Genomic DNA, 27,640 nt, shown 5'->3' on the forward strand with positions numbered 1-27,640 from the left:
CCTTTGAATTTGCCACAGATGTCCTTGACAGAATTAGAAAGGCAGAGAGCCTCCGTCAGTTTGGACAGGGCAGCAAAAGTACTTCCACGCGGCGCTCACAGGCCAGACGGTGATGCAGCGTCTTTGAAAACCGCCCAGTCATGAGACGTGCACTGCTGTGGTCTGGGAGGCGGGAGGGGAGCGTCAGGAGGGCAGCGGAGGTTAGCACAGGAAGTTAATCCTGCTCAGAACCCCGCGGCCGGGGCTGGCCCCAGCCTCTCAGAGCTTGTATAATTCATGGAGTCTTTGACCGAGCAGCCTTGAAGGGAGCCTTTGTTGTATCCATGGAGGAGACAGGCGGCTGTGGCCGCGCGGGCCTGCGGTGTGAGCCCCTCTCGCTGAGTCTCGGCCGTGTCGGGCGCCCCGCAGTCCTGTGCCGGGTCACACGTGGTCTCCTTGAGCGCTGGCGCTCCAGGATCTAATTCCGGGTCATGGCTGGCGTTTGCTTCTTGCTGGGGCCCACTTTTGCCCAGAAAGGACACATGCTCCCTGCAGGCAGACACAGAGGTGGCTGACAGCAAGGTTACAGTGACGCCAGGCCAGCGTGGCTGCCGCACCCGTGAGCCATGGGAAGCTACAGGTCTTCAGGGCCTGTTGATGGCTTATTAATTAATTGGCTATGAAAACCAACCCTTTGGCATTGAAAGGGGCCTACGAACACAGCTCTGGAAAATACCTTTCAACTTTAAAGACGCACCGAGATCTGGGTGGCTGTGGGCTGTGACGGTTTGTTCACGTGTCACTTTCGTGGGCCACCAGGCCCAGCTGTGTGGTCGCACCTTACCTGCGTGTTTCTGGATGAGATTGACATTTAAGCTGGAGACTTTGTATAGAGCAGGTATCCCTCCATGGTGTATGGGAGCCTCATCCAGCCGGTTGAAGGCCTTGGTAGGCCAGACTGACCCCCGAGCAAGGAGTTCTGCCAGCAGGCGGCCTGACGCACAATTGGCGTCCAACTGCGTCCTCACCTGCACCGTCGCACGCGCCAGGTGCATAAACCAGCCGACAGATCCGCCAGTGGTTCTCTGCCTCTATCTCTCTCTCTCTCTCACACACACACACACACATACACACTCACACACTCACACACACACACACACACTCACACACTGCTCCCTATTGGTTCTGTTTCTCTGGAGAACCCTGACTCTCAACCAAAGAATGAATATCCATTAGGAATTTTTTTAAAATTATTTTTGGGGCTGGCGTTGTGGCACGCAGTGGGTTAACCGACGCAAGGTTTGAATTCCGGCTGTTCCACTTCTGATCCAGCTCCCCGCTGCCGTGCCTGGGAAAGCAGAGGAACATGGCCCGAGTGCTGCGTCACCTCTGTGGAGAGACATAGATGGAGCTCCAGGCTGCTGGCCTTGGCCCGTCGCGGCCATTTAGGGAGTGAACCGGCAGGTGGAAGACCAATCTCTGTCTCTCTATAATTCTGCCTTCCAAATAAATAAATAAAAAATCTTTAAAAATTATTTCTGTGTATCTTGTTATTTCATGGTTTCTTCTTTGCTGCTGGACTTTGAAAGACTTATTTCTGTTAGGAAGATTGGTACGGGGGCAGCAGCCGGATTCCCAGGCCCGCAGAGCAGGCCTTGGGTGGAAGGTCCCTTCCTCCGAGCAGCCCTCCCAGGGCCGTGGAGGTGACATCCACTGTGTGACTCTCTGCCTCTGGCTGACTGTGACCTTTGTCATTTACCCAGCCGGAATGTTCTCAGCCACATGCCAGTAAGTATCTGGCAGAAGATAATGTAGATCGGCGTAGAGATAATAGATCAGGCGCCCAGCCAGCTGGGTGAGCAACAGGCTCATCGGTGCCTTGGGTTTGGCTGCAAAATGAGATGTGATTTACAGCTCTCGCTTCCAGCCCGTGCTCCCAAACAGGGGTGTGGTGTGAATGCTAACGTGGCCGCGCTCTGCGTTACCGGTAGGTAATTGTGTAATGCGATGGCCTGTGATGAATATTTCAGAGGAAATCATAGCGAGGATTTTGCTTGCACAGCTGAAGTTGGTGCTCTTGAGTCCGGGCAACGCGTGGGAAGCAATTCCTGGCGTTTGAACGGCCCCAGAAATAATCTCCATAAAGACGTGTCTGTGGGAAAGTCTCTGGGTGCCAGAAGGCCGTGCGTTTTTCATTTGAGTTCCAGATACTGTAAGGAAAGGTAATGATGTGATTAAAGGTGAAGAATTGCCCCTTCGCACCACAGTGTCTGTGTTATAAAAAATAGGAGGAGAAGTGTTTCTTTGCCTCCTTTCCTGTATTTTAGAGAGCGCATGTCACACGTAAGTCATTTGCATGTGATCTGTAGTCATTTTGAATGTTCATTTTGTCGCTTTATGAGCAAAGCTAAACGTGCCGCAGAGCCTGGAAGGCCGATCTAAGGAAACCGCGACGTCGCGGGGCCTCGGGATTGGTCGTCTGCCCCCCAGTCCCTGAGGGGGAGGGGAAGAGCTCTTCACCGTTAAGAGGCCTCTCGAAGACCAAGGCCCTGGACACCGAGACATCGGGACAGCTCCTGGGGGAGCAAGCCGAGGGCAGCCGAGGGGAGAGCGTCTCAGGGAGGGGCCAGGACAGGGGTTGGGACTGCCCCGGCCTGTGCTCTTCCACCAGGGAGAGGGCGCCTGGCAGGGCTGCCCAGGTTCTCGGGGCAGGGACCCCAGGACAGGGCCTGCTCGGGCGCTGTCTGCCCCCCGCCCCGTCACGTGGGCCCTCCGGTGCCGGAGCCACAGAGACGGTGCCATGTCTGCTGAGGCTTAGGAAAGTCCACTTCCAAGCAGTCCTGGGTCTTCTTGTTTTTCTACACTATGAAAAATGTTGGGGGCCGGCGCCGTGGCTCACTTGGTTCATCTTCTGCCTGTGGTGCAAGCATCCCATATGAGCGCCGGGTTCTAGTCCCGGTTGCTCCTCTTCCAGGCCAGCTCTCTGCTGTGGCCCGGGAAGGCAGTGGAGGATGGCCCAAGTCCTTGGGCCCTGCACCCGCATGGGAGACCAGGAAGAAGCACCTGGCTCCTGGCTTCGGATCGGCGCAGCGCCAGCCATAGCGGCCATCTGGGGAGTGAACCAACAGAGGGAAGACCTCTCTCTCTGTCTCTCTGTCTATAACTCTACCTGTCAAATAAATAATAAAGTGCACACTTTGAAAAATTTTAAAAAAAATAAAAATGTTAAATATACAGAGACGCCTAGATAATCCTCCAGTGCAGAGATGGGGAGCTTCTCTCTGTCAAGGGCCGTCGTGTATTGATACCATCATGTGCAGGCCATACAAAATTACCAGCTTAGAAATTAGCCTGCTGTAGACTTACTGACTTTGTGTCTCGCCTGTGGTCACCTTGGCAGGGCCGGAACAAATGATCTCGCCCAGGGCTGGGCGTTCCCCACGCCTGACCTGGTGCATGCCTGGTGGTTTTGACCCAAGGTTGTCACTTAATTTTTTTTAAATTTTGCTTTAGTTTTTTTTTTTTAATATTTTATTTATTTGAGAGGAGAGCTACAGACAGAAGGAGAGACAGAGAGGGAGGTCTTCCACCCACTGGTTCACTCCCCAGATGGCCGATCTGGAGCCAGGAGCTGGGCCATTCTGGAGCTACGAGCTGCTTCTGCGTCTCCCGCACGGGTGGAGGGGCCCAAACACTCGGGCCGTCCTCCAGTGCTTCCCCAGGCCATGGGCAGAGAGCTGAATTGGAAAAGGAGGCGCTGAGACACGAACCCAGCACCCATATGGCATGCTGGCACTGTAGGCAGGGGCTTAGCCTGCTACGTCACAGCGCCGGCCCCTATTTATTGTTTAGAAATTAAATTTTACATAAGCCACTGAAGCCTCTTCCATTCCTGTAAGAAGTGAGTAGCTGGAAATGACCAGCTTCCGGTACACGTTTGCCGTGTAGGCATGATTCCACAAACGAGCGTCCTGTCGCGATAAGAAGTCTGCTAAGCTCTCCACCAGCAGTGTCCTACATGAACATCCTTCCGTAACACACACACACTTAGCGTTAGAGCTTTAATATCTATTCTTGCCATGAGTGCAGTGGTGTTTCGTTTGGGTGCGTTGTAGTCTTACACTACGTGAATGTGCTGCGGTTTGTCCATTCTGTCACCGTCGTTGGAGCTGTTTCCAGTTGTTCTTCAGTTACAAAGCATGCTCACCTTGACCTTGTGCGTTTCTGCTTCTGCCCCTGGGTAGGAGGTGCTCTGAGAGTGGGTGTCTGCGTGCTCCCCGCGGAACTGCAGGTTGGGATGGCCCCCGTGGAAAACAGTGCTAGACGCTGGCCGTGGAGTCAGTGTCTCAGAGAGACGTCTGCACCTGTTCCCAACAGCCAGGTGTGGAGTCAGCCTCTGTGTGCATGGATGATGAACAAGGAATGTTCTAAATGTGTGTTAGTTATGTATGGCAACACAGATCACACATGATGTGACACACACACGTGATGGCCACAGGTGTGGCAACACAACCACATGTGATGTTCTGACACACACACGTGATGGCCACAGGTGTGGCAACGCAGATCACATGTGATGTTCTGACACACACATGTGATGACCACAGGTGCATATGTATGTGTCAGTGTCACAAGAGAAGGGAATCCTGCTGTTGGCAGCCACAGGGATGGTGAGCCTGGAGATGGCGCCTGCGTGCCCTTCCCTGTGTGTGGACGTAGCACAGCGGAACTCACAGTGTGGAGTGGAAAGGAGGGCGCATGGTGGTCAGAAGGTTCCGAGATTCGGTGTGCGGAGTGAGTGCTGGCTGGGGGCGTGGCACGCGGTGGCGTGGTGGCCCTGGCCGGTGGTCTGTGCGGAGTTCTGGGCTTTGCGGAGGCACGGGTCCCGTGTTCAGCTCTGTCCCGCAGGGAGGGTGCCTGCGGTGGAAGAGTGTGTCCTTCAGCTCCAGTGTGGCGGTCGAAAGCTTGCGGTTAGAATTGTGCAACGCTTTGTGTAAAACAGACGTTATCAGTACATTCACAGTGTGAATTTCTCTTGGCTATTCCAGTCTGTGTGAGAATAACATTTCATGAAATCTGGAATTTAAAAATTCTCGTGGTAGTCAAGTCAGAGAAAAAACAGCTCTGTGACAGAATACACTGAAAATCCTGACACAGACAAGCGCTCGCGGCCGCCGCTTGTCTGGCCGAGGAGGCGTGGCCCCTGTTACCTGAGCCCACCCAGCTTGGGGGCTTGAGGGGGCTCCAGATGGTGAGGGCAGCAGCACTGGAGAACCGGGGTCGGGCTTGGCCTGGTGTGGGCGGGGACACAGGCCCCGAGGGGAGGGGCCCTGACAGGCAGGAAACTGACTGCAGCTGGAAGTGAGGCCCAGACTCACGGGCGGGGGCGGTGTCTGCTGTCCTGCCTGTCCTGCCCCGTGCGGCCTCAGAGCTGGGGGAGGCCCAGCCTTCGTGTCCGCAGTGCTGAGCCTGCGCCGCCTTCCACCCAGAGCTCACTCTTACAAATGGCGGGGTGCGGAATGATTGTTTCTGCGCTGGTGGGTAATTAGGGCATTAGCTAAATTAGCTCTGGGCTTCCTTAAGACAACACGCACGCCTGCCGCGATGTGCGCGGGAGAACCGCATCCGTCTTCCTTCCCCGAGTCTGCAGGGTGCTCGCAGGAGCGCCTGGGAACCAGGCCCCGTGTGGCCCCGGCAGCCTTAGCGGCGAGTAGTCAGCTGGCTTAATTAGCGACTGGGGCAGACTACTATTGAAATGATCTGAAGTAGAATTCTCCAAAGTATTCTCTGTTGTTGTATCAACCCAACCACACCCATCGCCTATCAGAATCCTGAAGAAAATACTCGCTGCGGAGCGGCGTGCGGGGAAGCCTGGGGCCAGGCCCCTCCCACTGTGGACGCGTGGACCCCGGCGGTGCTCACACTGGTGGGTGCGGGGCCCCCGCAGCCTGCTGCTGCTCCCGTCCCACCGGGACGCCTGCCGGTGCCCAGCCCGTGGGTGTCTTCCCCAGGCAGTGCCCAGGCGGCTTGGTCCTGGAGCAAAGGAGTTGCTTGGGTTCTGGACGCAGCAGGTTCAGGGGTTTCACCCGAGTGGTGGTTTGGTCTCCAGGGCTGTGGCTGTGGATCCGGATGGACGAGAGCAGGGACGAGCTCAGTGATGGGAGCCAGCGTGGAGGGGCCGCAGGGCAGCCGGGACGGTGCTGCTTGGTTGTGATGCCTCCTGGCCCTTCATGGGTGACTTGTAGTTGATGGGAGGAACAGGCGGCCTGGGACGCTGGCAGCTCCCGCCCCTGTGGGGAGCAACTCGGACTAGACTAAGTTGCTGGAATTAAGACTTATTCTATGCATCTGCTCTCCCACAATATGGCGCTGGGGAGGAGTAAACAACTTCTACGCAGCTGCCTCCAGTACAACCAATAAACAGCAGGACCTGCTCCTGATTGGAGGAGAGCAGCGTACTCGGCGTGTGGGTAGCAGAGTTGGGATTGGTGGAAGAGGACTATAAAGGAGGAGAGAGACAACATGCACCAGGAACATCTATCTGAAGGAACACCTGTGCAGCCCCCGAGAGAGCCGGCCGGCCGGCGGTGTGCCGCTCCCCCGCGGAAGTGGGGAAAGTGGCAGGGGGAACCGCCCCTCCACGGAGGTGGAAGGGACGGTAGCCAACCCGGGAAGGACCAGCAGCAAACCCGGGGAGGGCCGAGCAGACGAAAGAACAGCGCAGGGTCCTGTGTCGTTCCTCCACGAAGACGGGGAGCGACACACCCCGTCACCTTTGCTGCTTCAGGTGGGAGACCACCCGCGTTCTCCCTGTGCTTTCCAGAAATTGTGGGGGAGTCCTCAGTTGGGGGAAGTCCCACCCCCAGTCTGGAAAATTCTCCTCATGTGGTGGCCTTTTCCTGGTCTGGTCTCTGGATTTCTGTTGGGGAAGCAGGGCCAGGGTATAGCTCTGTGGTCTCCGGCCCAGTGTTGGGGAAGAGACTTTTTTAATTTGACAGAGTTAGACAGTGAGAGAGAGAGAGAGAAAGGTCTTCCCTCCATTGGTTCACCCCCCAAATGGCCACTACGGCCGTTGCTGCGCTGATCCAAAGCCAGGAGCCAGGTGCTTCTCCTGGTCTCCCGTGGGGTGCAGGGCCCAAGCACCTGGGCCATCCTCCACTGCCCTCCCGGGCCACAGCAGAGAGCTGGCCTGGAAGGGGAGCAGCCGGGACTAGAACCCGGCGCCCATATGGGATGCCGGCGCCGCAGGCGGAGGATTAACCTAGTGCACCATGGTGCCGCGGGAAAGAGGCTTTTTATACCCTGTTTCCTCCCTCTCCCCAAAGAAATCTCGGTGTGCATAGCGGGATGGGAGAGGATGGAAGCTGGCACAGGTGCCTTCCAGAACCTGCCCACCTGCTGGCCTGGCTCACCTGCCCTGAAGAGGCTGAGATGGAACCTGGTCACCACAGGAGCCAGCAGCCCCCGGGGGTCCTCAAAGTCCTAGCTGCCCCGAGTTCTCCTGCTCCCCAGGCCTGGTTTGAAAATGGCAGGTGGGCCTGGCTTTCACAGTCGAGGCGGCACTGATGGAATATGCCAGATGCCCAGGAGGACTGAGACCCCCTGCTAGGAGCTTGGCCTGGGCTGGCCTAGGGGTGTGGCCTGGAGGGTGTGGCCTGGGCTGGCCTAGGGGTGTGGCCTGGGCTGGCCTGGGGGTGTGACCTGGAGGGTGTGGCCTGGGCTGGCCTAGGGGGTGTGACCTGGAGGGTGTGGCCTGGGCTGGACTGGGGGTGTGACCTGGAGGGTGTGGCCTGGGCTGGCCTAAGGGGGTGTGGCCTGAAGGGTGTGGCCTGGGCTGGCCTGGAGGATGTGGCCTGGAGGGTGTGGCCTGGGCTGGCCTGGGGGTGTGGCCTGGAGGGTGTGGCCTGGGCTGGCCTGGGGGTGTGGCCTGGAGGTTGTGGCCTGGGCTGGCCTGGGGGTGTGGCCTGGAGGGTGTGGCCTGGGCTGCTGCCCGTCCCCGCTCCTCCCTGTGTGCTGGACGTTGGGTGATGGTGTTTGTTCTCTGCTGCATTGAAGCAGAAGCCCCTGTTGCCTTGTGATATGAACATGTGCATTTTTAAATTGCCGTTTAATATAACTCACCAGGGCACGGAAGACAAATTATGTGCCTGAGCGAGGCAGTGAAACTCTGCTTGTCCTGATGCGGCTCTCTGTGGGAGGGTGGCCCGGCCTCCATGGCCTCCTGGGAGCCACGGGGCCTGCAGTGCAGCCTGATCAGCTCCCCCTCGGGTGGGGGAGGCCGGCCTCTGAACTCTGGCCGGACGAGAGGCTGTTGGCCGTTAGTGTAACCAGAGAAGCCTAGGTTCCGCAGCAGTGCCACGAGCCCGGGGCCCTTTGCCCTCTCACTGTTTGCCCGCCTGCCCGCCCGTTCCCAGCCCTGCCTCCCCGGGGCTGGCTCCCGCAGGCCTCAGGACCTCATGCCTGGTGTGTGGTTCAGGTCTCCTTTGCTGTTTGAAGGAGGAAAAGCCCGCTGCTTCAGAGACCACATCAGTGTCGGGCGCCCGCCCATTCAGCCCCCACTTCCCCAGACTCCTGGACACCCGAGCAGTGGATTCGGGCGTGTGTGTGATGGTGTTCAGTCTCTCTGACCGCAGGCTCCGTGCAGAATTCACAAAGAAGAGGGCTCACGGCAGCCCAGGGCCAGCAGGCTCCCAGGACAGCGGGAGAGAACATGTGGCCGTTGACACTGACAGTGTGGCAGATGCCACCTCAGAGACTTGGCCAGGACCTCAGGGACAGGGACAGTGTCCTGCCCAGGAGTGAGGGAGGGAAGGCCTCACAGGATAACGGGGGTGTAGTGGCAGAGCAGGCTGGGAAGTGTCCTGCGGGTGACAGCCACCCAGGGTCAGGCCCGCTCACAGCCAGAGTGTGCAGGGCTTGGGGGGCTCCTGTGTGCCAGGATCAAGGGCATTTCCACGCTGCGTGTGGTCGGGGCCGGCAGCTGCAGCATGGAGCCGGGGTAGAGGCTGGGAGCCCGGGGTGCTGCTGCGAAGGCCTTGGCAGTGTTTTGCCAGGCTTGAATATCAGTTGATTCCCTTTTGTTTAGGACGTGGTGATGTGTACTTCTGATGGACATTAGGAAAGCCATATCTAGCATGCCGGCCCTACTGCAGTGCTATAGTATTAATGCAATTAAGGTTTTTAAAAACCTGAGTTGGTCTGAAGAACAGTGATGGCGTCAGGGCTTCCACTGCCGGCAGTGTGGTAGACCTGGTGTCCCGACGGCCTTCCTGTCGCAGAACCTACCACAGGATGCCCCTGTGTTTTAAAGACATAACCGCAGGGAGGAGAGGCTCAAAGCCCGGGCTTGAGGGAGCAGGCAGGGAACAGCATCCAGGATAGAGCTGGTCCACTCCGGCGGGGCCCGAGTACTTGGTTCCCTGCTGCTCACGTGGGAGCCCGGATGGAGTTGCAGGCTCCTCGCTGTGGGGTGGTCCGGCCCTGGCTGATGTAGGCATTTGGGGCCTGAACCAGCACTGAATGAACTCTTTCTCTGTCCACCTTTCAAACAAAATGAAAATAAATAAATTTTTAAAATGAAAAGCAAACCAAAAACTCCTCACTGATAAATAAGCCATGATCTATACAAGGAAATCATGAAACAAAAATCTGAGTTTATTTATTAATAGAGATTCATTAAAACTGGGATACAGCTGAAGTACAGCTTACGGAAGGAAATTGATGGCCTTCATGGTTGCTTGTAACAGAAGTGAAGAAAGGGCAAGCACAGATTAGCTCAGTCTCTGCCTTACGTCAGGAAAATACTGAATAATTAAAGATAAAGGGAAGTGGCCGTGGCTCACTAGGCTAATCCTTTGCCTGCGGTACCAGTACCCCAGGTTCTAGTCCCGGTTGCCCCTCTTCCAGTCCAGCTCTCTGCTGTGGCCCGGGAAGGCAGTGGAGGATGGCCCCAGTTCTTGGGCCCTGCACTCACATGTGAGACGAGCAGGAGGCACCAGGCTCCTGGCTTCAGGTCAGCGCAGCGCCGGCTGTAGCAGCCATTTGGGGGGTGAACCAACGGAAGGAAGACCTTTCTCTCTGTCTCTCTCCCTCACTGTCTACCTCTGCCTGTCAAAAAATAAAAAAATAAAGGTAAGCTACTGAGCTTTTGGGTGTGTTTGAAACATCCACAGTAAGAAAGGGAGGCGCGTGGCTGCAGGAAGGAGGTGACAGAGTTAACAGCAGCGATCAGTGGCATGCGGATCAGGCCGGGAAGTTATCGTCGGGAAGTTGGCCCTTCGCAAAGGCTGATGGAATTGTCAAAGCCTGCGTGTGCTCAGGGATGCAGGTGAGGGGAAAGGCACGAAAAAGCACCAGAGTCCCACGTAAGACATCAGCACAGGTGCAACAGAGACTCAAGGCGAAAGTAGGCTGTTGTGCACGAATTTGAAAGCTTACATGACAGATTCCTGGGACAGTAAAATTTCCCCCAAATACGAGAAAGTCTGATTGTTTTAAAACCATGTAGAAATTGAACCAGGAATAGAAATCTTTCTGCAAAATAAAACCCCCGTCGGGTCAGCCTGTTGTGCAGGGGTGTGTGTGGCAAACATTGGAAGGGCACACGCCCTGCTGTGTGCAGCTCTCCTTGCAAAGGAGAAGTCGGAGGAGGGGCAGGGTTGACCTCATGCCCACACCAGGGCGGCTCAGGGCAGGACAGGCAGGAGTGCCTGTGTGAGAACACATGGGCCCAGCCGGGGCCAGATCCAGCTCATTCGGGAGCGTGTGGCCAGCACACGTTATAGAAGCTCCGACACCCTGTAACCTACCACGCTAGCAGCCCAGGCGGGGACAAGTGGTCCCATGCTGGGTGCTGGACATCAGCCTCCCACCCTCTGCAGCCCTCCCGGGAAGAGCCCCCGCCTAGGATTGGAAGCCAGCTCTCCTGGGCTGCCGTGGTCGTCCACTAAAGAATGCCTGGAGCAGACGTCCTCGTCCGCAGTGCAGTGTGGAAAGCGGCCAGCTGTTTTAAAGTCGGGCCATGTGAGGGGAGGGTGAGAGGTGTGAAGAAGCCCCTTCAGCCGGCCTGCTCAGCTCTGACTTCCCAGGACCCGTCGTCATTGGCAGCATCCTGCTGGGTCTCCCCCAGCTCCCGTCGTCCTGTAGGCCTGTGAGCCACTCTCCTGGGCCCTAGATGTGCGTGTCCAGGTGCCCACCTGACACCTCCACTGGCTGCCTGGCACGTGGCTTCCCCTCAGCAGGTGCCCGCCTTCCCGCCCAGGCGGCCTCTGCTGCTGGCTTCCCTCCACCCCTCCCGTTGCAGGAACCGAAGCGCTGGCATCGGCCTTGTCTTCCTCCCCTCCTACCCAGGCCCCTCTTCCTGACCATTGTGTTTCCTCTGTCCAGGACGGGGACTCTCCCCTCAAGCCTTGCTTCTCCCACCTTCGCCGTATCACCGACACCTCCCGGTTTTGTGATTCGCCTGTCCCCAGTCTCGTCCCTGCCTCTCTGGTCCCGGCCCTGCCGTGTGCCAAGCCCGTCTTCCGCGTGGCAGCATTGGGGTCCTTGGAAGCGAGTGTCTTTCCTGGTGACAAGGCGCCAGGAGACTTCCTCCACGTGTACCTCCTCACTGCTGTGCTGAGCTGTGGCCTTGCTGGCCTCTGCCCGGTTCCTGGGACGTGCCGCGCGCCCGACTGCTGGGTCTTGCGTGCCCTCAGTCCACCTTCCCCCATGTCTGCATGGCCGTCTCTCTTTGGGGCCTTCGCTGGACTGTCACCGCAGGCGGCTGATTGCAGAGCCGTCTGCAGACAGCATCAGCAGCCCCGCCATTCCCGCCGCCCGGCCTTGCCTTGTTTCAGAAGCGCGTCATCGTCTTAGACACCCGTGTGTGATTTCTTCCGCTTAGCGACCTGTTGGTGGCAGTCGCCTGGGTGTCACAGAGACACGGCGGCACCGAGAGTGATGTCTCGGGGGCCCTGGTCTCAGTAGTTGACAGCGTTGGTTGAGGGGACCCGGGGACAAGAGGACGAGTGGCGTTCCTGATGGGGGTGTGAACCCAGAGGGGAGGCAGGGGAGCGGAGCTGCGGTCCTGGGTTTCAAGGAGTCAGCAGGGGTGACGATGTGGGAGAGCGAGGGTCCCTGTGGCCGTGGGGAGGTGAGAGACGGGGAGACTCCTTCTCCCTTCAGGACAGGATCGGGACGTGTCCTGCGGCTGTGCCTGCCCTGCCACTCACCGGGGCTCCACCTGGGCTGCGTACCGGACCTCTCGTCTGTGAGATGGGAGGACAGCCCAGGGACACCTGGCGCTCAGGCTGCCTGTGGTCACCCTTGGCTGTGGTGTGTGTGGGAAGCGGCCCCAGAGCCCTGTCCTCACTCCTGAGGCCGCTGTGTTTACTTCAATGAGGCGAGGATGTAGAAGTGAAGGCGTGAAGTGAGAGTGAGCCGGCCAGCGGCCAGCGGGGGCCTTGGTCCCCTGTGCACCCTGACCGGGGGACCTGAGCTTCGCACATTAACACCTCTCTGTTGTTTCTTTCAGTCTGAACCCGAGGGCTTCTCGCATTTCCACTTGTACGTTTGTGCGGCTTTTCTCGTGCGGTGGAGGAAAGAAATACTAGAAGAAAGAGATTTTCAAGTAAGTAAGCGCCTCTTCGGAAGAGCCGGGGCCTGATTTCCTGCCAGGAGGGGGGACTATTAGATGTCGGTTCGCAGCAGCATTTGTGGAAGGGCTTTGAGGAGCGTGGCTGCGAGTCCCAGCTGTGTGGCAGCTCGTCCGGCGCTGCACGAGGGCTGGTGGGTCTGGTGGCCAGCTGGGGCGGCACGAGGGCTGGTGGTGTCTGGTGGCCGGCTGGGGCGGCACGAGGGCTGGTGGTGTCTGGTGGCCGGCTGGGGCGCCCTGGACGTGCCTGCATCCTCAGCCTAACCCCGGTCGGGCTGGGGGTGGGGGTACCAGCATGCCTCAGGGGCGGTGCCGGTGAGAACTCACACAGAGCTCCTGTCTGTCATGGTAGCTCTGTGACCTGAGGGACGTTGCTCAACCTCTCTGAGCCACGGTTTCCTTAGTGACTTAGTGGGGTGGCTGTCGAGCACACATCCTTCCCGGGGGCTCTGTGTGGACAGGGCTCCCAGCCCCCCACCCACCTCCGAGTTCTTCTGTGTAGTGGGGGTGTTGATCCTGTCACAGGGAGGTGCCACCCTTACCCGAGGTGCTGTCCGGTGCTGCCGCCGGCTGGAGTCACTCTCTGCCTCTTCCCCGTTCTGGTGGCCCAGGGCAGCCCACCGGCCTTGTCACACCCCCTCTCTGTGCTTGTCACGTGGCTCCCAGCCCCTCCACTCCCTCTGGGAGTCTGTGGCCCCGGGGCTTCTCTGGCAGTCCCTGGGAGCAGCTGGTCAGGTGAGAACCTCTGCCGTCCCGGAGCTGCCAGCAAGGCCGCAGGCTCTGCCCACAGCCCAGCCTGAGGGTCCTGGTGCGTGGGGACACTAGGGACATTCTGTTCCTGCAGCCCTGTCCTTGATCTCAGCATCAGCACACTAGTCCCGGTCCCAGGCTGGCCGCCTCTCCTGCCCCCCCCCCCCCCCCCCCCCCGTGGCCTGTGACGCGCGTCTGTAGATGAGCAGTATACCCCTGGCCGCTTGGGCATGGGTGAGGCCGCTGGAGGGAGCCCAGCCCCCTGGACCACCTTGCCTCCCCTGGGAGCTGCGCTCTGGGTCCGTGCGGGCACGGAGAGAGGCTGCGAGTTGCCGTGTCACCGAGGGAGGTAGCGCGGGTGGGGCCCTGTGCTCTCCTGCAGCAGGGGCCCTCTGATCCGCAGGGGTGCGGGAGCAGTGCTGGCTGGGCAGGCGCCCCTGCCCGCCGCCTGGCCTTTTCCTGACGGGAGGATGGCCCAGCTTCCTCTGGGTGCGACCGTGGCCAGGGAGTGGACTCCCACGGGCTGCTGTGCAGCCCTGCGCCCAGGCTAGCTCCCCGGCGCCTCCTGGAGAACTTGGTGGCTGTGTGCTGCCTCGAGGTCAGATGGGACCGACCTGTATGGCAGGTGCTTCTGCTCCCTGTGGTCCCAGGAGGCCCTGGGCGACCTGGTCAGGCCTGGAGGTGAGTGGGTGTGAGCCACACGTGTGTGAGAGGTGGCTCCGGGGCTCGCATTCCAGTAAAGAAGTGAGTGGCCGCCAGCAAGGGGCTCTGCTGCCCTCTGCCCTATTTCGTCTGTCTGTCCCCCGATAGCGTGACCAGGGTGGCTCAAGGTGGACGGGCTCCCCTTGGCCACGGCAGCTCCCGGCTCCCTGTTCTCGCTGTGATGACCGCAGTAAGGGGTCCCGTGTGTCCTGGGGCTGTGGAGCTGTTCTGGGAGGGGCCCTCCAAGAGCGGGGCTGCCTGGCCGTGCGCCCCCTCCTGGCCCACTCCTCCTGTGTTGGTGAAAGCAGGGATCGTGGGAGGCTGCCCCGAAGCAGCAGAGCTCCGGGTGCCGCACGGTGCCCTGTCCTCCAGCCTGTGTGTCTGTTGTGTCCGTTGTGAGAGAGGGTGCAGCTGGGCAGCTGATGAAGGCATTGTGCAGCCTCCTTGGAACGCTGCCCCTTTGGGGTTGAGGGAGGTCGGGGCACAGGTGCAGCCGGGGCATGGGGTTGGGGTGCGGGATTGGGCCGGGTCGCCAGGAGCCTGCAGATCCCAGGTAGCCGAGTGGGGCTGGCAGCGGAGCCGCGAGATTGATTCCGCTTCCCTCTGAGCTCGGAATAAATTAGTGCTCTGATGGTGGGGTGGGAAGGAGAGCGCGTTATGAACTCCAGAATGTGTTGTGGAGAATTGAACTAAATGGGAGAGGAAACAAGGAGAGAAAACAGGAATTAAGTACAGGACCCGAGGAGCCCTGGTGAGCGCAGGGGACCGCGCCCGACACTGTGGCGTTTCAGGAGAACGGTTCACGTCCACGGAAGGCAGCCTGCGAGAGCTCGTCCCCGGCGACGGCGCTCGTGGGGAACGTCTTTAAAAGCCCTCGCTGCTGGCAGCCTCGTAATTTGCCCCGTGGGAAATAATGTGTTGCCTTAAGTCATTTCCATAGGAACAGAATGATTTTCTGAGGACAAATATTCCCGGAAGAAAGGCAGACGCTGTCCTGGTGGGAAGCAGCAGGAGCCGGGCGGAGCGGCCAGGCTGAGCTGCCTGTGTTGAGTTTCAAAAGCCTGGGCAGGAGCGGGCGTGCAGGGGTCGCTTGTTTCCGTGCCATCTTGGCTCCTGAGCCCTGGCCGGGCCATGGCTGGTTCCGTCCGGTTCTGTGACATTCTTCAGGGCGTGTGGAGGTGGGGGGGCCCTCCTGGCCCCTGGTGGAAGAACCTTCTGGAAGGATCCTTTGCCCCTGTCCTGAGCCTGGTCCCAGGAGGCCTGCACTCTGCCCCGAGGAGTCAGTGCCCCCTCTGGAGCTGGGGTCCCTGGTTGGGGGAGAGGGGTTGTTCCCTGGCCCTTGTGCCTGCATGCCCACCTCCCTCTGAGCCTGGGCCTTGACTCTCCAGGCTGCAGACATCAGCAGTCCGGGGGGTGGGGAGGTTCCTCTCTCCTGCTCTTGCCTCTGCCCACCATTGAGGGTCCAGCCTCAGCACCAACCGTTTAGGCTCCGCCCTGCCGCCAGACTTCACCCAGGCAGGCTTTTGTGGGGTCTGTGGGGTGAAAGGAGCGCCCTTTGTGCAAAGCTAGAGGCCTCTGGGGCTTGGGTGGTGGTCTCTGCCCTTGCCCTTGCCCTTGCCCTCTGGGCCCAGGGAGGGGAGGTGCCCTCCCTCGTTTCTGCAGACCCCCTCAGGCATACAAGGCCCCTGATAGGTCTTCGAGGGGCCACCCGTGGACACCTGGGCCACCCAGAACCCTCTCACACCTCCCACGCAGGCACACGCATCCTGATCAGAACTGAGGAAGGAGCTGAGCTGACCAGGAGACGCAGTTTAAGCTCCAGATGTCGGCACTGCTGGGGTCTTGTGCCGACTGCTAACCGCAGCATTGTAAAACTGGACACGATGCTGCCCCAGAGGATCTACACCAGGTCTTATTTATCACCCAGTTGGGTTTCCCCAGGGTACTGGGGCTCTGATGGCAGCTCCCTGTCCAGCCCCACCCATCTCGGAGGCAGCCTCCCGGCCTCTGGACCCCATCACCCTCCCCCTTTACCATCCTGAGGAGGGTACCAGCCCGGCGCGATTACCCTGCGCCTTGGTGTGGATCCCAGCACCCTTTGTGGGGGCAGGAAGTCCTCCATACACGCAGGGAGCTGGCCAGTGTTGGTTTTCACTTTACAGAGAGCAAACCCCTTAGACACGGGAGATGACGTTTGCAGTATTTGGTTTCCAGCTGACTTGGTGAGCAGAGTGGGGCATGTCCCGTGATATCTCGGCCTGCTCGGAGGAGGCCTCCGCAGCTCGGAGTCTGTGAATATTTCCCATGAGTTAGCACCCTGCTGTGTGTGGCTGATGCTCACCCGACAGCCTAGGGCCCATGGCTCACCTGACCAGCCTCCATAGGGGCCATGGCTTCCATGGGCGCCTGCTCGCCCCGGGGGCCTGCAATGGCTGTGGGGAGACGGTAAAGGGCCGGAGCCCCCTTGTGCCTCCTGGGGAGGACCCGAGGCTGTTCAGTGCGTGTGCAGAAGCAGGGACCCACAGGTGCCGGCCCAGGTGCTTGAGCTGGGAGCCTGCCCTTGGTCTCCTCTCAGTGGGAAGCCAGATGAGTGCAGTGCCCCTCGGAGGGTCCAGTCGGCTTGATGGAGCTGGTCCTCACACTCTCTGCGGCTTGTTACGGAAGAAAAAAAAGCCAGCTACAAAAACCACACATCTGAATGTGCCTGTGATTTTGGGGTAAATTCAGACGTCACCAGAAGTCTTCTTCCTTAAAGGGAGAAGATGTCCTTCCCGTGAGTTTGTGTTTTGAGAATGCCTCATGCTCCGTGGTTTGTCCCAGACAGAGGGTGAAACGGAGCCCGGCACCTCCGTCTGCGGAGCTGTGCGTGGTCCAGGTGTGCGCCGTCCTGGGGTGGGGGGTGGGGGCATTGTGCCTGCCCGGCTTCCCGCAGTGCACATGGAGTCGTCATCTGTCTCACTGCTACCACCAAGCACCACTGTCTGGGCAGCCTGGAAGTAACAGAAGCTTACGCCTCACGGTCCCGGGGCTGGGAAGGCTCAGAGGCACCGTCTGGGGAGGGTGCGCTCTGCGTCCAGGGGGAGGCCACCCGCTGCCATATCATCACATGGCAGAAGGCAGAAGGGCAGGAGGGGCTGCCGTATCATCACATGGCAGAAAGCAGAAGGGCAGGAGGGGCTGGTGTATCATCACATGGCAGAAGGCAGAAGGGCAGGAGGGGCTGCCGTATCATCACATGGCAGAAGGCAGAAGGGCAGGAGGGGCTGGTGTATCATCACATGGCAAAGGCAGAAGGGCAGGAGGGGCCCGCACTCCCTGTGGCCTCTTTTGTGGGGTCCTAAATGCCCCACCCGTGACTTCCTCACCTCCCAGTGCCCCGTCTTCATCCTGTCTCATTGGCAGTTACGTTCCAGGAGCAGGCAGACCCGTGTGGAAATGCATGCAGTGTGAACAGGGCAGGATGTGTGTTTCAGGAGCAGTCAGATCGCAGCGTGGAGCTGCGTGCAGTGTGAACAGGGCAGGATGTGTGTTTCAGGAACAGTCAGATCGCAGTGTGGAGCTGCGTGCAGTGTGTACAGGGCAGGATGTGTGTTTCAGGAGCAGTCAGATCGCAGCATGGAGATGCGTGCAGTGTGAACAGGGCAGGATGTGTGTTTCAGGAGCAGTCAGATCACAGTGTGGAGATGCATGCAGTGTGAACAGGGCAGGATGTGTGTTTCAGGAGCAGTCAGATCACAGTGTAGAGATGCGTGCAGTGTGAACAGGGCAGGATGTGTGTTTCAGGAGCAGTCAGATCACGGTGTAGAGATGCGTGCAGTGTGAACAGGGCAGGATGTGTGTTTCAGGAGCAGTCAGATTGCAGCATGGAGATGCGTGCAGGGTGAACAGGGCAGGATGTGTGTTTCAGGAACAGTCAGATCATGGCGTGGAGATGCGTGCAGTGTGAACAGGGCAGGATGTGTGTTTCAGGAGCAGTCAGATTGCAGCATGGAGATGCGTGCAGGGTGAACAGGGCAGGATGTGTGTTTCAGGAACAGTCAGATCATGGCGTGGAGATGCGTGCACGTGTGAACAGGGCAGGATGTGTGTTTCGGGAACAGTCAGATCATGGCGTGGAGATGCGTGCAGGGTGAACAGGGCAGGATGTGTTTCAGGAACAGTCAGATCATGGCGTGGAGATGCGTGCACGTGTGAACAGGGCAGGATGTGTGTTTCGGGAACAGTCAGATCATGGCGTGGAGATGCGTGCAGTGTGAACAGGGCAGGATGTGTGTTTCAGGAGCAGTCAGATCATGGCGTGGAGATGCGTGCAGTGTGAGCAGGGCAGGATGTGTGTTTCGGGAACAGTCAGATCGCAGCGTGCTCGTCCGAGGACCTCAGTGCCCACAGGCACCTGCCTGGTCGGGGAGCCCTGCTCACTGACTCCTTCCTGAGATACAGAGGAGAAGATGGGGGGTGGGGACCTGGAAGTGAGCCCTGCGGTGTTTCCTGTCTGTCTCGTGGTGCTGGGAAAGCCACCTGTCCCTCTGTGCCTGAGCGGCACAGCGCGGCTTCTTGAACTGCCCATCCTAGTGCTTGTATGCCGCTGACTCCCGCCGCTCACCCAGTGACCCCACCTCTCCCAGGGGGGCACTTGCACCCCTGCCTCCAGAGCAGGGCTGGGAGGAGGCCCTTCCCGAGTAGCCCGTGTGTGCCAAGTGCACCAGCCCCTAGCCCCTTCCAGCGAACCCCCCTATCCCTGGGGCCCAGCCCCCGTTGAGGCTTCCTGACTGCTTCCGCCTGTAGACTTCAGGGTCTCTGGTGCAGGGTCCACTGCAGAGACCCTGCAGGGACCTCTCGGGCATCTCTGCTTTGTGGCGAACAAGCAGCAGGAGTGCAGGGGTGGGGCGAGGCAGCAACTCCCCGTCCTGCAGCCTCAGCCACTGCGTGCTTGCCCTGGGCCACAGACCCGCGCCTTCCCTTTCACGTGTCCATGAGACGCTGCAAAGCGAACACTGCATGCCCAGGCTTCTGTCTGGACTTCGGGCCTCGGGTAAGCAGAGGTGGCTCTACAGATCAGTTGAAGCTTTAGATTTATCCCTGGCAGGAGGTGGAGAGGCCGCTTTCTTCGCAGAGGCCAAGGAGTGTCCCTGGGTCTCTGTCCAGGGTGGGGGTGGGGCAGGGTCCCAGCGTCCCTGGCCTCCCTTCGGCCAGCACAGCCCTTGCTGTTGGCCTGGAGCAGAGAGCGCTGTCCTATTGGCGTTTCCTCCTGTGTGAGGCCGCTTTGTGAAGGCCCCGGGTGCCCCCAGCCTCTGTGCCCCTGTGTGTCCATCCACCCTCACTGTGAGCCCATCGCCGTGGCTTTCCTGCCAGCTTTGCCAGTCTCACTGAAGGCACGGAGGAGCCCCGGTCGCCCAGCCCGGTGACTGCTGAGTCTTGGCAGGGCACGCTTGTGCTCAGAGGTCCCACGTCCCCGGGGGCCCTCCTGAGCCTCACACCCAGGGCCTTGGTGCTTGGGGCTCCATGGCACCCACTGGGCCTCAGGGTGGCCCCGAGGCCGTGTGTCAGTTGGACTGACTGTGCAGTGCTGAGGCTTTGACGGGTTAATGGTTTTAAACCTGTTTGTGTTTCGTCCTGTGTTCATTTGAAGCAGCAAATGTCATGAAATGCCAAAGTAAAGATCAGTTGTGTCTTTCCTTTATCATTTCCAGGCACTCTGTGGCCGAAGCCGGGGCCGTCACGGGCAGCTCCTTAAGGAGGATTGATGCCTCCCTGTGCTGGGGTGGGGCCCCGCGGCCCGGGCCCTGTAGTGAGGGGTTTGCAGCTGTGTGTGGTGTGGGTTTGTGTTGCCCTGAGGTGTGTTAGCCGCTCAAACCGGCCTGGGGCAGGAGCCCCTGGGGGTCCAGACCCTGCCTCCCCCTCCCCCCATGCAGGTCACCAGTGCTCAGGCAGGGGGGCACCATCTGTAGTGGCTGGGTGTGGGTCGGGTCAGGGGCCCAGCGCCGAGGGGTCAGGCTGTGACTAGACGCCCACCTGAGAAGTAGCTGGGGCCCTGCTGGGTAGGACGCTTGGGTTTGGGTTCGACATGGTCAGTGCAGCTGGGGCGCGGGCCTCGGCTCAGCAGTGCTGTGGGCAGGTGGGAGGGTGTGTGAGGACAGAGCAGGGGTCAGAGCCGGCAGTCGCCGCAGTCGGGCCAGGCAGCAGAGGGACTGGGCAGACCAGGGCCAGGCCGGAGGCTGACAGTGCGTACACCCCTCCACCCCCGCCCTCGGGGCCCCGGGAGACCGAGACTCAGCCCGCGTTTCGGTTCTGTCAAGACTCCAGGCTGCTGGCAAGGCCTCCGCGACCCCACACGGCTGAACCCACCTCCGCTTCTCCGCGTACCGTGGAGAGGGCAGCTGCCCCTCAGGGTGCACCCTGCAGAGCCTCCCAAATGCTCGCTGGCGTGGGCTGCGCCAGGCTTCTCTGGGAGGGCGGCAGGGCCAGCGGCATCCCGGCAGGGCAGGGCCAGCCCCGGCAGCCCTCTCTTCCTGGGCCTCACACGGATTCCAGCACGTGGGGTGTTTCCTCAGACTTGGAGAAGCAGGCCCTCCTTACGAAGCGGCCCCTCCCTAGGACAAGGGCAGTGGAAGTGGCCTAGGGCCGCAGTGCAATGGCAGCCTTCTCCCTGGGACAGGCGGCCGTCGGCCGGGGAGTGGGACATGGTGGGGGGCTGGGATGGGCAGAGAGGCTCGGCCAGGTGCACAGGTCTTGCCATCCGAGTGGCCATGAGCTCCTTCTCTGTGGCTCAGTTAAAGCCAGAGAAATGCTGGGCTGCACCAGAAGCACATCCCAGAGTCTCCTTGCCAGGGACACCCTGCTGGCCACTCTGGGTGTCCTGGCCCGTGGCAGGCGCACCCCAGCTCAGCCTGGCCTCCAGAGCCGCTGGTCCTTCTCAGAATCTCCATCCCAGGAGGCTTGGGCCTGAGTGAGGGGGAGGGGGCTGGGGGGCCGTGATGCCCTGCCCCCATCGTCAGCCCTGCCCCAGGGAAGAGCGCTGGCGATGCCACGTGCCTTCTTCTTGGAGCCGAGCCCGGCGTGCAGCCAGTGGGAGACTCACTGAACATGTGCCGTGTGGCAGGGGTGGGTGAGCTCCGATGTTTCCAGGTCTCTGCAGCCCAGCGGGAGGGCGCGTCCTGTCTACCGTGCATCTTCTGCCTGCTGTGGCCTCTCTGCTCCAGCAGTGAGCCCAGGCCCTCGGGGAGGGCATGGAGGGTGACCTCCTGCACTGTGTCCATGGGAACACGAGGGGCGGTGCAGCCGTGGTGTCAGAAGCGGCAGCCAGGGACCGCAAGACCTGGGCTTGGAGCCTTCCGGGGGGGCCTGCAGAGCCCTGGCTGCTCCACACAGCGGCTTCAGGGTTGGAGAGCACCCAGAGGCATCCAGCCCTGGCCCAGCACAGGGAGTGCGTGCACAGACGGGCTCGGAGCTGCCGGTCCTTCACACGCAGACACGGGTGCACATGTGGAGGCGCACACAAGCTTCCGTTGCGTTGCCTAGAGTACCTGAGAGAAGAGACTTAGGAAGAATGGTTGTCAGCTCATGGTTTGGGGGTTCACAGTCCGAGATTGGGAAGCCCCACTAGTCTGGAGTCTGCTGGAGGCTGGAGCTGGCCAGGCATTGAGGAGCCGCAGTCTCGTGGTGCACAAGGGGGGAGAGCGAGAGCGAGACGGGGCGCACATGATATGCAGAACGTGGCTTAGGTGGCCAACCCTCTTGTGCGAACTGCCCTCCATGGCCATTCCCCAGTGACCTGAAGACCTCCCACGGGGACCACCTCTGCCCAGCACACTGCACTCTTCATCAACAGGAGGCTTTGGGGCGTTTTGAGGCTCTGCATGAGCTTGGGAGTCAAATCCTGTTCAAACCGTAACACCCGCAGAGACACACATGCACGCACACATGTGGACATGCACATGTAGAGACACAGGCATGCACACGCCTCCACAGATGTATGCGTGCATACTGACACATGTGTGTACACTCAGACACATGCATGTGGAAACACAGTGCACACATACGCAGACATGCATGCACACACATGACATCATGTATGCACATTCTACCTCAGAACTTCTTAGGAAATAAGGCAGGGGGGATTTTTAATCTCTTTAAAGCTCTGAAGAACAGACATCTCTCCTTGCACGTGGGAATTCTTGCTTAAATAGTCATAAAGAAAATGGCTCTGCCCGTGCAGCGTTTGTTTGGATGCCGTTTTACACAGTGGTCCTGTGTTTCCGTTATCATGAGGGAAGCGTTGGAGTGGCACGTGTCTTTCGCATGTGGGCGCCCTGCTGTTCCACTGTCGTGGGGGAGCTGGCCCCGTCAGGGTGTGGGAAGAGGGGCCGTCGGCTCCTTCACTGCTTCAGCCCTTCGCTGAGATCCCACGGGTGGCAGTGGCCGAGGGCTCTTCAGAGTTGCAGGGGAAGCTGGGTTGCAGAGTGTGGATGACCCATCCGCACACCGGGGCTTGCTACTCGGGCACGTGGGCACCCGCCCCTTCGGGGAGTGCCTGCCACTCATTCTCCTTGGGGCACACCGTCTTCATTTCCCTTGAGCCACCGAGGCCCACGCTCACAGAGCCCCACGCGTGTCAGGGACGTGGGCCTCCCCCTGCCTGCCCACCCTTCCCTCCACCCCACTGTCCTTCCCACATTTCCTCCATCCCTTTACCTCTTCCCAGGAGGCCCCTAGGTAGAGACTCCGCTCCCAGCCATGGCTGTGGGAGGCAGGATGAGCTGGCTTGTTTCTGTCCCTCATTGAGCTCTTTTTTTTTTTTTAAAGATTTTTTATAAATATATTTGACAGGTAGAGTTATAGACAATGAGAGAGAGAGATAGAAAGGTCTTCCTTCCATTGGTTCACTCCCCAAATGGCTGCTACGGTCAGCGTACTGCACTGATCCGAAGCCAGGAGCCAGGTGTTTCCTCCTGGTCTCCCACGCGGGTGCAGGGGCCCAAGCACTTGGGCCATCCTCCCCACCTTCCAGGGCCACAGCAGAGAGCTGGACTGGAAGAGGAGCAACCAGGACTAGAACCTGGCACCCATATGGGATGCTGGTGCCACAGGCGGAGGATTAACCAGGTGAGCCACAGTGCCGGCCCTCTCATTGAGCTCTTTGTTTATTTTTAAGATTTATTTATTTGAAAGGCAGAGTTACAGAGAGGCAGAGGAGAGATTGAGAAGTCTTGCATCCGCTGGTTCACTCCCCAAATGGCCACAGTGGCTGGAGCTGGGCCAATCCGAAGCCAGAAGCCAGGAGCTGCTTCTGGGTCTCCCACGTGGGTGCAGGGGCCCAAGCACTTGGGCCATCTTCTGCTTTCCCAGGCCACAGCAGAGAGCTGGATCAGAAAAGGAGCAGCCGGGACTCGAACCGGCGCCCATATGGGATGCCGGCACTGCAGGGGACTGCTTTACCCGCTACGCCACAGCACCAGCCCCACTCATTGAGCTCTTGTGCACCCTGGCCCAGACCGTTGGGGGCCAGGGACATCCCTCCCCTGCCTTCCTGAGGGGACATCTTCCAGAGGTGTGGGCCCCGTGTTGATTGTAGGTTTGCTACGATCATTTTTCCTTTAGTAACTGAACTCATGGGGCAGTTTTCAAAGAAAAGAGATGGAAGCCTGCACAAGGCTGCGGAAAATCGATTTCTGCCCCGTGGCTCTGCTCAGACACATCTGTGGGCTTTATTAAATCAGCCCTCTCCACCACGGATGGTGCCTTCTCCGGGGACGAGCCGGCGGAGCCAGCCTGCTGGCCTGGGGCTGTGGCCTGGTTGACAGGCACCGGCAGGGTGTCAGGTGACAGCTGCTGTCTGCTCTGCATTCAGGCAGTGGCTCCGGCACTTCCCAGGGTCACACCTGACAAGACAGGAAGACAGCAGGGGGATGCGACTATGGGCTTGGTGGGCGCGAGCTCCATCTGTTTACAGCTTGTCCCCGTGTAGCCGGGCGCGCGTCTGCTCTGACCTGGGCGCCAGGCCTGGACAAGGCCCTTTTCTCTGAGATCCTGCCCCCGTGGGGGGTCTTGTCACTGGGGGCTCCTGCCTGCACGTTAAGGAGCTTGTGTTGCGTGAGGGCTCCCCGTGAACAGTGGTGAGAGTCAGACATGGGCGCGTCAGCCTCTCAGTGCCCTGACACTCACTGAAGACGAAGGAGACCCTCAGAGCCCAAGGATCACTGCCTGCTCACTGGTGGTCTCCCTGCACGTGCAAGAAAGCACGCGGAGCTGAGGAGGGGCAGGGCGGGCCTGCTGGGCCCTGTGCCCTCGCTGACAGCTCCGGGGCCTGTGCGGGCTCCCTCCCGCTGTGGCGCCAGATTGAAGTGTGTGCTGCTCAGAGCGAGCCCCCCGGAAGCGGCCTGTTAGCTACGCGGCCTGCTCGAGGTGACTCAGCCACGGTGTTCCCGGTGAGCACCGAGTTTATTTGGAGATTTCCCGGTGTCGGGAACCATGGCGCTCCTCTGAAAGAAAACGTTATGTGTTAGTTGAGAGCCGGAGAGAGAGACGGAGCTCCACTGCCCCCCCCCCCCCCCCCCCCCGGTGCCCGCAGTAGGAGCTGGGGTCTGGGCACTCCGTCTGTGTCTCCTCCTGGGCGACAGCAACCCAGCTGCTTGAGCTACTACCATTGCCTTGTAGGATCTGAGTCAGGAGGCGGAGCTGGGATTAAATCACGCTGGCGTCTTAGCTGCCGGCCCACAGGCCTGCCCCGTGGGTGCCCCTGCGGCACGGGGAAGGTGGGCTTGGGCGACAGGAGCCGCACACACTCTCAGGTGCCTTCTGAGCGGTGCGTCCCCTCAGCGTCTCCAGGGACTCAGCTGTGCATCCGTAAGTTGATGGCATTTGGGCAAGAGCAGGGTTACAATTTCCTGCTTCCCCCAAACTCCCAGCTGTGCACAAGGACTTCCTAGCCATCACAGCCAGCTTGGAGTTAGGTGAATTACTTGCTGTTAAATAATTTCAAAGCACAACTATGAAAATCTTCCCATGCCTTAGTAAGGAAAGAACGTGTGTAGGGACCAGCGCTGTGGCATGGTAGGTTAAGACTCCGCCTGTGGTGCCGGCGTCCCATATGGTTACCTGTCTGTCCCGGCTGCTCCACTCCCAACCCCGCTCCCTGCTGACGGCCTGGCAAAGTGGTGGAAGATGCCCAATGCTTGGGCCCCCGCACCCGTCGGGGAGACCCGGAAGAAGCTCTTGGCTTCAGATGGGCCCAGCTCTGGCCGTTGGGTCTATCTGGGGAGTGAGCCAGCAGTTGGAAGCTCTTTCTCTCTGTTTCTCCCTGTCTCCTGCTCTCTCTCTGTCTTTCAAACAAATAAATAATCCTTTTTAAACAAAGAACACGGTCAGTGTGGGGTGGAGCTGCCTTGTAATCCACGTAGCGCCGGCCTCTGAGGGCCAAGACACGCAGCTCGTGAGGCGGCCCTGCTGGCACCAGCTGGTGACCCCAGGACTCGCCCAGCCCACTTGCAAGGGCTGCGTGCGGGCCCCCACTCCCGGACGCCTCCGTGAGACGCTCGGTGACTCCGCTGGGCAGCAGAGTTGAAATGCCGCCGTGGAGGTGGCTGTGGTTTCGTAGGAGAACTTTGGAGGACACGGCTGTGTGGCCTGCGGCACTGTGGCAACGCTCTCCAGGCCGTGTCTCGCTGGTAGCGCCTGGGGCTTCTGCCTGCTGGCCGGCAGCACGCGAGGGCAGCGGCTCTGGCAGTGCCCGCTGCGGCTGGCCTGAGCCCGGCCTGTACTCCCTGCCTCACTGACCTGCAGGAGCCTCAGGCCTGCGGCGCGCGGAGTGCTGTTGGCCGTGATGGCTGGGACCCTGCCCGCGGGGGAGGGGCCGTGGGTTAGTCTCACCAGTGTGGGAAGGACTCGCACCCCCACTCAGCTTCTCCACTGGAAGGCCCTCGTTGTCTCATTAATGATGTTTGATGTCTAAGGCAGATGGACTCGGAGACGCTCATCTGTTCGGTCCCTAAAGAAATGTCATTACATCTCGGGCCTTATTAAAGTGTCACCCCACAGCCCCCCCAGCAGTCACGTGTCCTGCTCTGCAGCCTCCCACAGTCCCCAGATGGATCTGGTCTGGGAGTGCAGTGTCACCCCACAGCCCCCTCGGCAGTCACGGGTCCTGTCCTGCAGCCTCCCACAGCCCCCTCGGCAGTCACGGGTCCTGTCCTGCGGCCTCCCACGGCCCCCTCGGCAGTCACGGGTCCTGTCCTGCAGCTTCCCACAGTCCCCTCGGCAGTCACGGGTCCTGTCCTGCGGCCTCCCACGGCCCCCTCGGCAGTCACGGGTCCTGCCCTGCAGCCTCTCACGACCCCCTTGGCAGTCACGGGTCCTGCCCTGCAGCCTCCCACGGCCCCCTTGGCGGTCACGGGTCCTGCCCTGCAGCCTCTCACGGCCCCCAGGTGGATCTGGTCTGGGAGTGCAGTGTCACCCCACAGCCCCCTCGGAGGTCACGGGTCCTGTCCTGCAGCCTCCCACGGCCCCCTTGGCAGTCACGGGTCCTGCCCTGCAGCCTCTCACGGCCCCCAGGTGGATCTGGGGTGGGAGTGCAGTGGCCCCGGCCGAGGCTGGGCCGGGGCTGTGAGGAGCTGCCTTCCTGGAGCCTGGTGGACCCCTGCCCTCCTTGTGGGCTCCTGTCTGGCAGGCCTCACCCAGGACGGGACCTGCCAGTGTGCTGAGGGTGAACTTAGACAGGGCAGGGGCCGAACGGCCACTCACGAGGAAGCCAGGAGCCTGAGGTTTCTGTGTAGACCCGGGTGAGACATGAATGAGGCTGGCTGCCCCCGGAGTGCAGGTCAGCGCCAGGCTGCGTCCTCTGCGGCCCAGATCCTGGACTTCCCAGTGGAAAGCGACCCTTGCGGTGGGGGCCGCCGTTCTCTGCTGGTTTGTCCGTGCCTTGGGTTTCTGGTGATGGGGGGGGGGGGGGGCTTCAGCAGGGCCCTCTGCTGGGGAGGGACACACAGCACTTCGGGGGGGGGGGCTGATTCCCCGCTGTGGACCCCACCCCCCGGACCTGCCCCCACGCCTGGGGGCCTCGCCCACTCGCTCTCAGGCCACTCTGGTCTCTGCCAGCCTCTGTGTGCAGGCCAGACCCCGTGTCCAGCTGGGAAAAGGCACAGGCCGTGGCTTGGCTGCCGCTGTCTTCTGGGGCAGGAGCGGGATGGAGCCCCTTCCCCGAGGGAGCCGTGTGGAGCCAGTCTTCGCAGCCAGGCCTGGGCTCCGCTCTCCCTGCGTCAGCCTGATTCCCCCAGCCCCTCGCCCAGGGTCGGCCTGAAGTCCATTTTGCCTCCTCGATTCTTTCTTTCTTTTTTCCCACTTGACTCCCCAGATGCCTGCAGCCGGGAACTGCAGCCGGTCTCCCACCCGGGTGGCCGAAGCCCAGTTATCTGAGCCATCACCACTGCCTGCCAGGGTGTACGTTAGCAGGAAGCTGGAGTTGGGAGCAGGGCATCGCATCAGATACAAACATCATAACTGCTGGGCCAACCGCCTGCCCTTGTGTCCGGTGCCAGAGTCCCCGGTTGTTGAGGGCGGGGGTGGACGGGCAGAAGAGGAGGC

General features: G+C 60.3%; 1 protein-coding gene across 3 annotated transcripts in view; it reads left to right on the forward strand.

The window, feature by feature from the left end:
• Positions 1-27,640, forward strand: part of TBC1D22A (TBC1 domain family member 22A) — a 361,580-nt gene that overhangs the window by 304,067 nt on the left and 29,873 nt on the right. For all 3 annotated transcript variants that reach the window (XM_051839990.2, XM_051839991.2, XM_051839989.2), the window contains one exon: positions 12,494-12,589. In XM_051839990.2, coding sequence (XP_051695950.1) covers positions 12,494-12,589 — 96 coding nt within the window. The remainder of the gene's footprint in view (positions 1-12,493; positions 12,590-27,640) is intronic.

The sequence above is a fragment of the Oryctolagus cuniculus genome, chromosome 11, assembly GCF_964237555.1.
Source record: "Oryctolagus cuniculus chromosome 11, mOryCun1.1, whole genome shotgun sequence".
Classification (NCBI taxonomy): Eukaryota; Metazoa; Chordata; class Mammalia; order Lagomorpha; family Leporidae; genus Oryctolagus; species Oryctolagus cuniculus.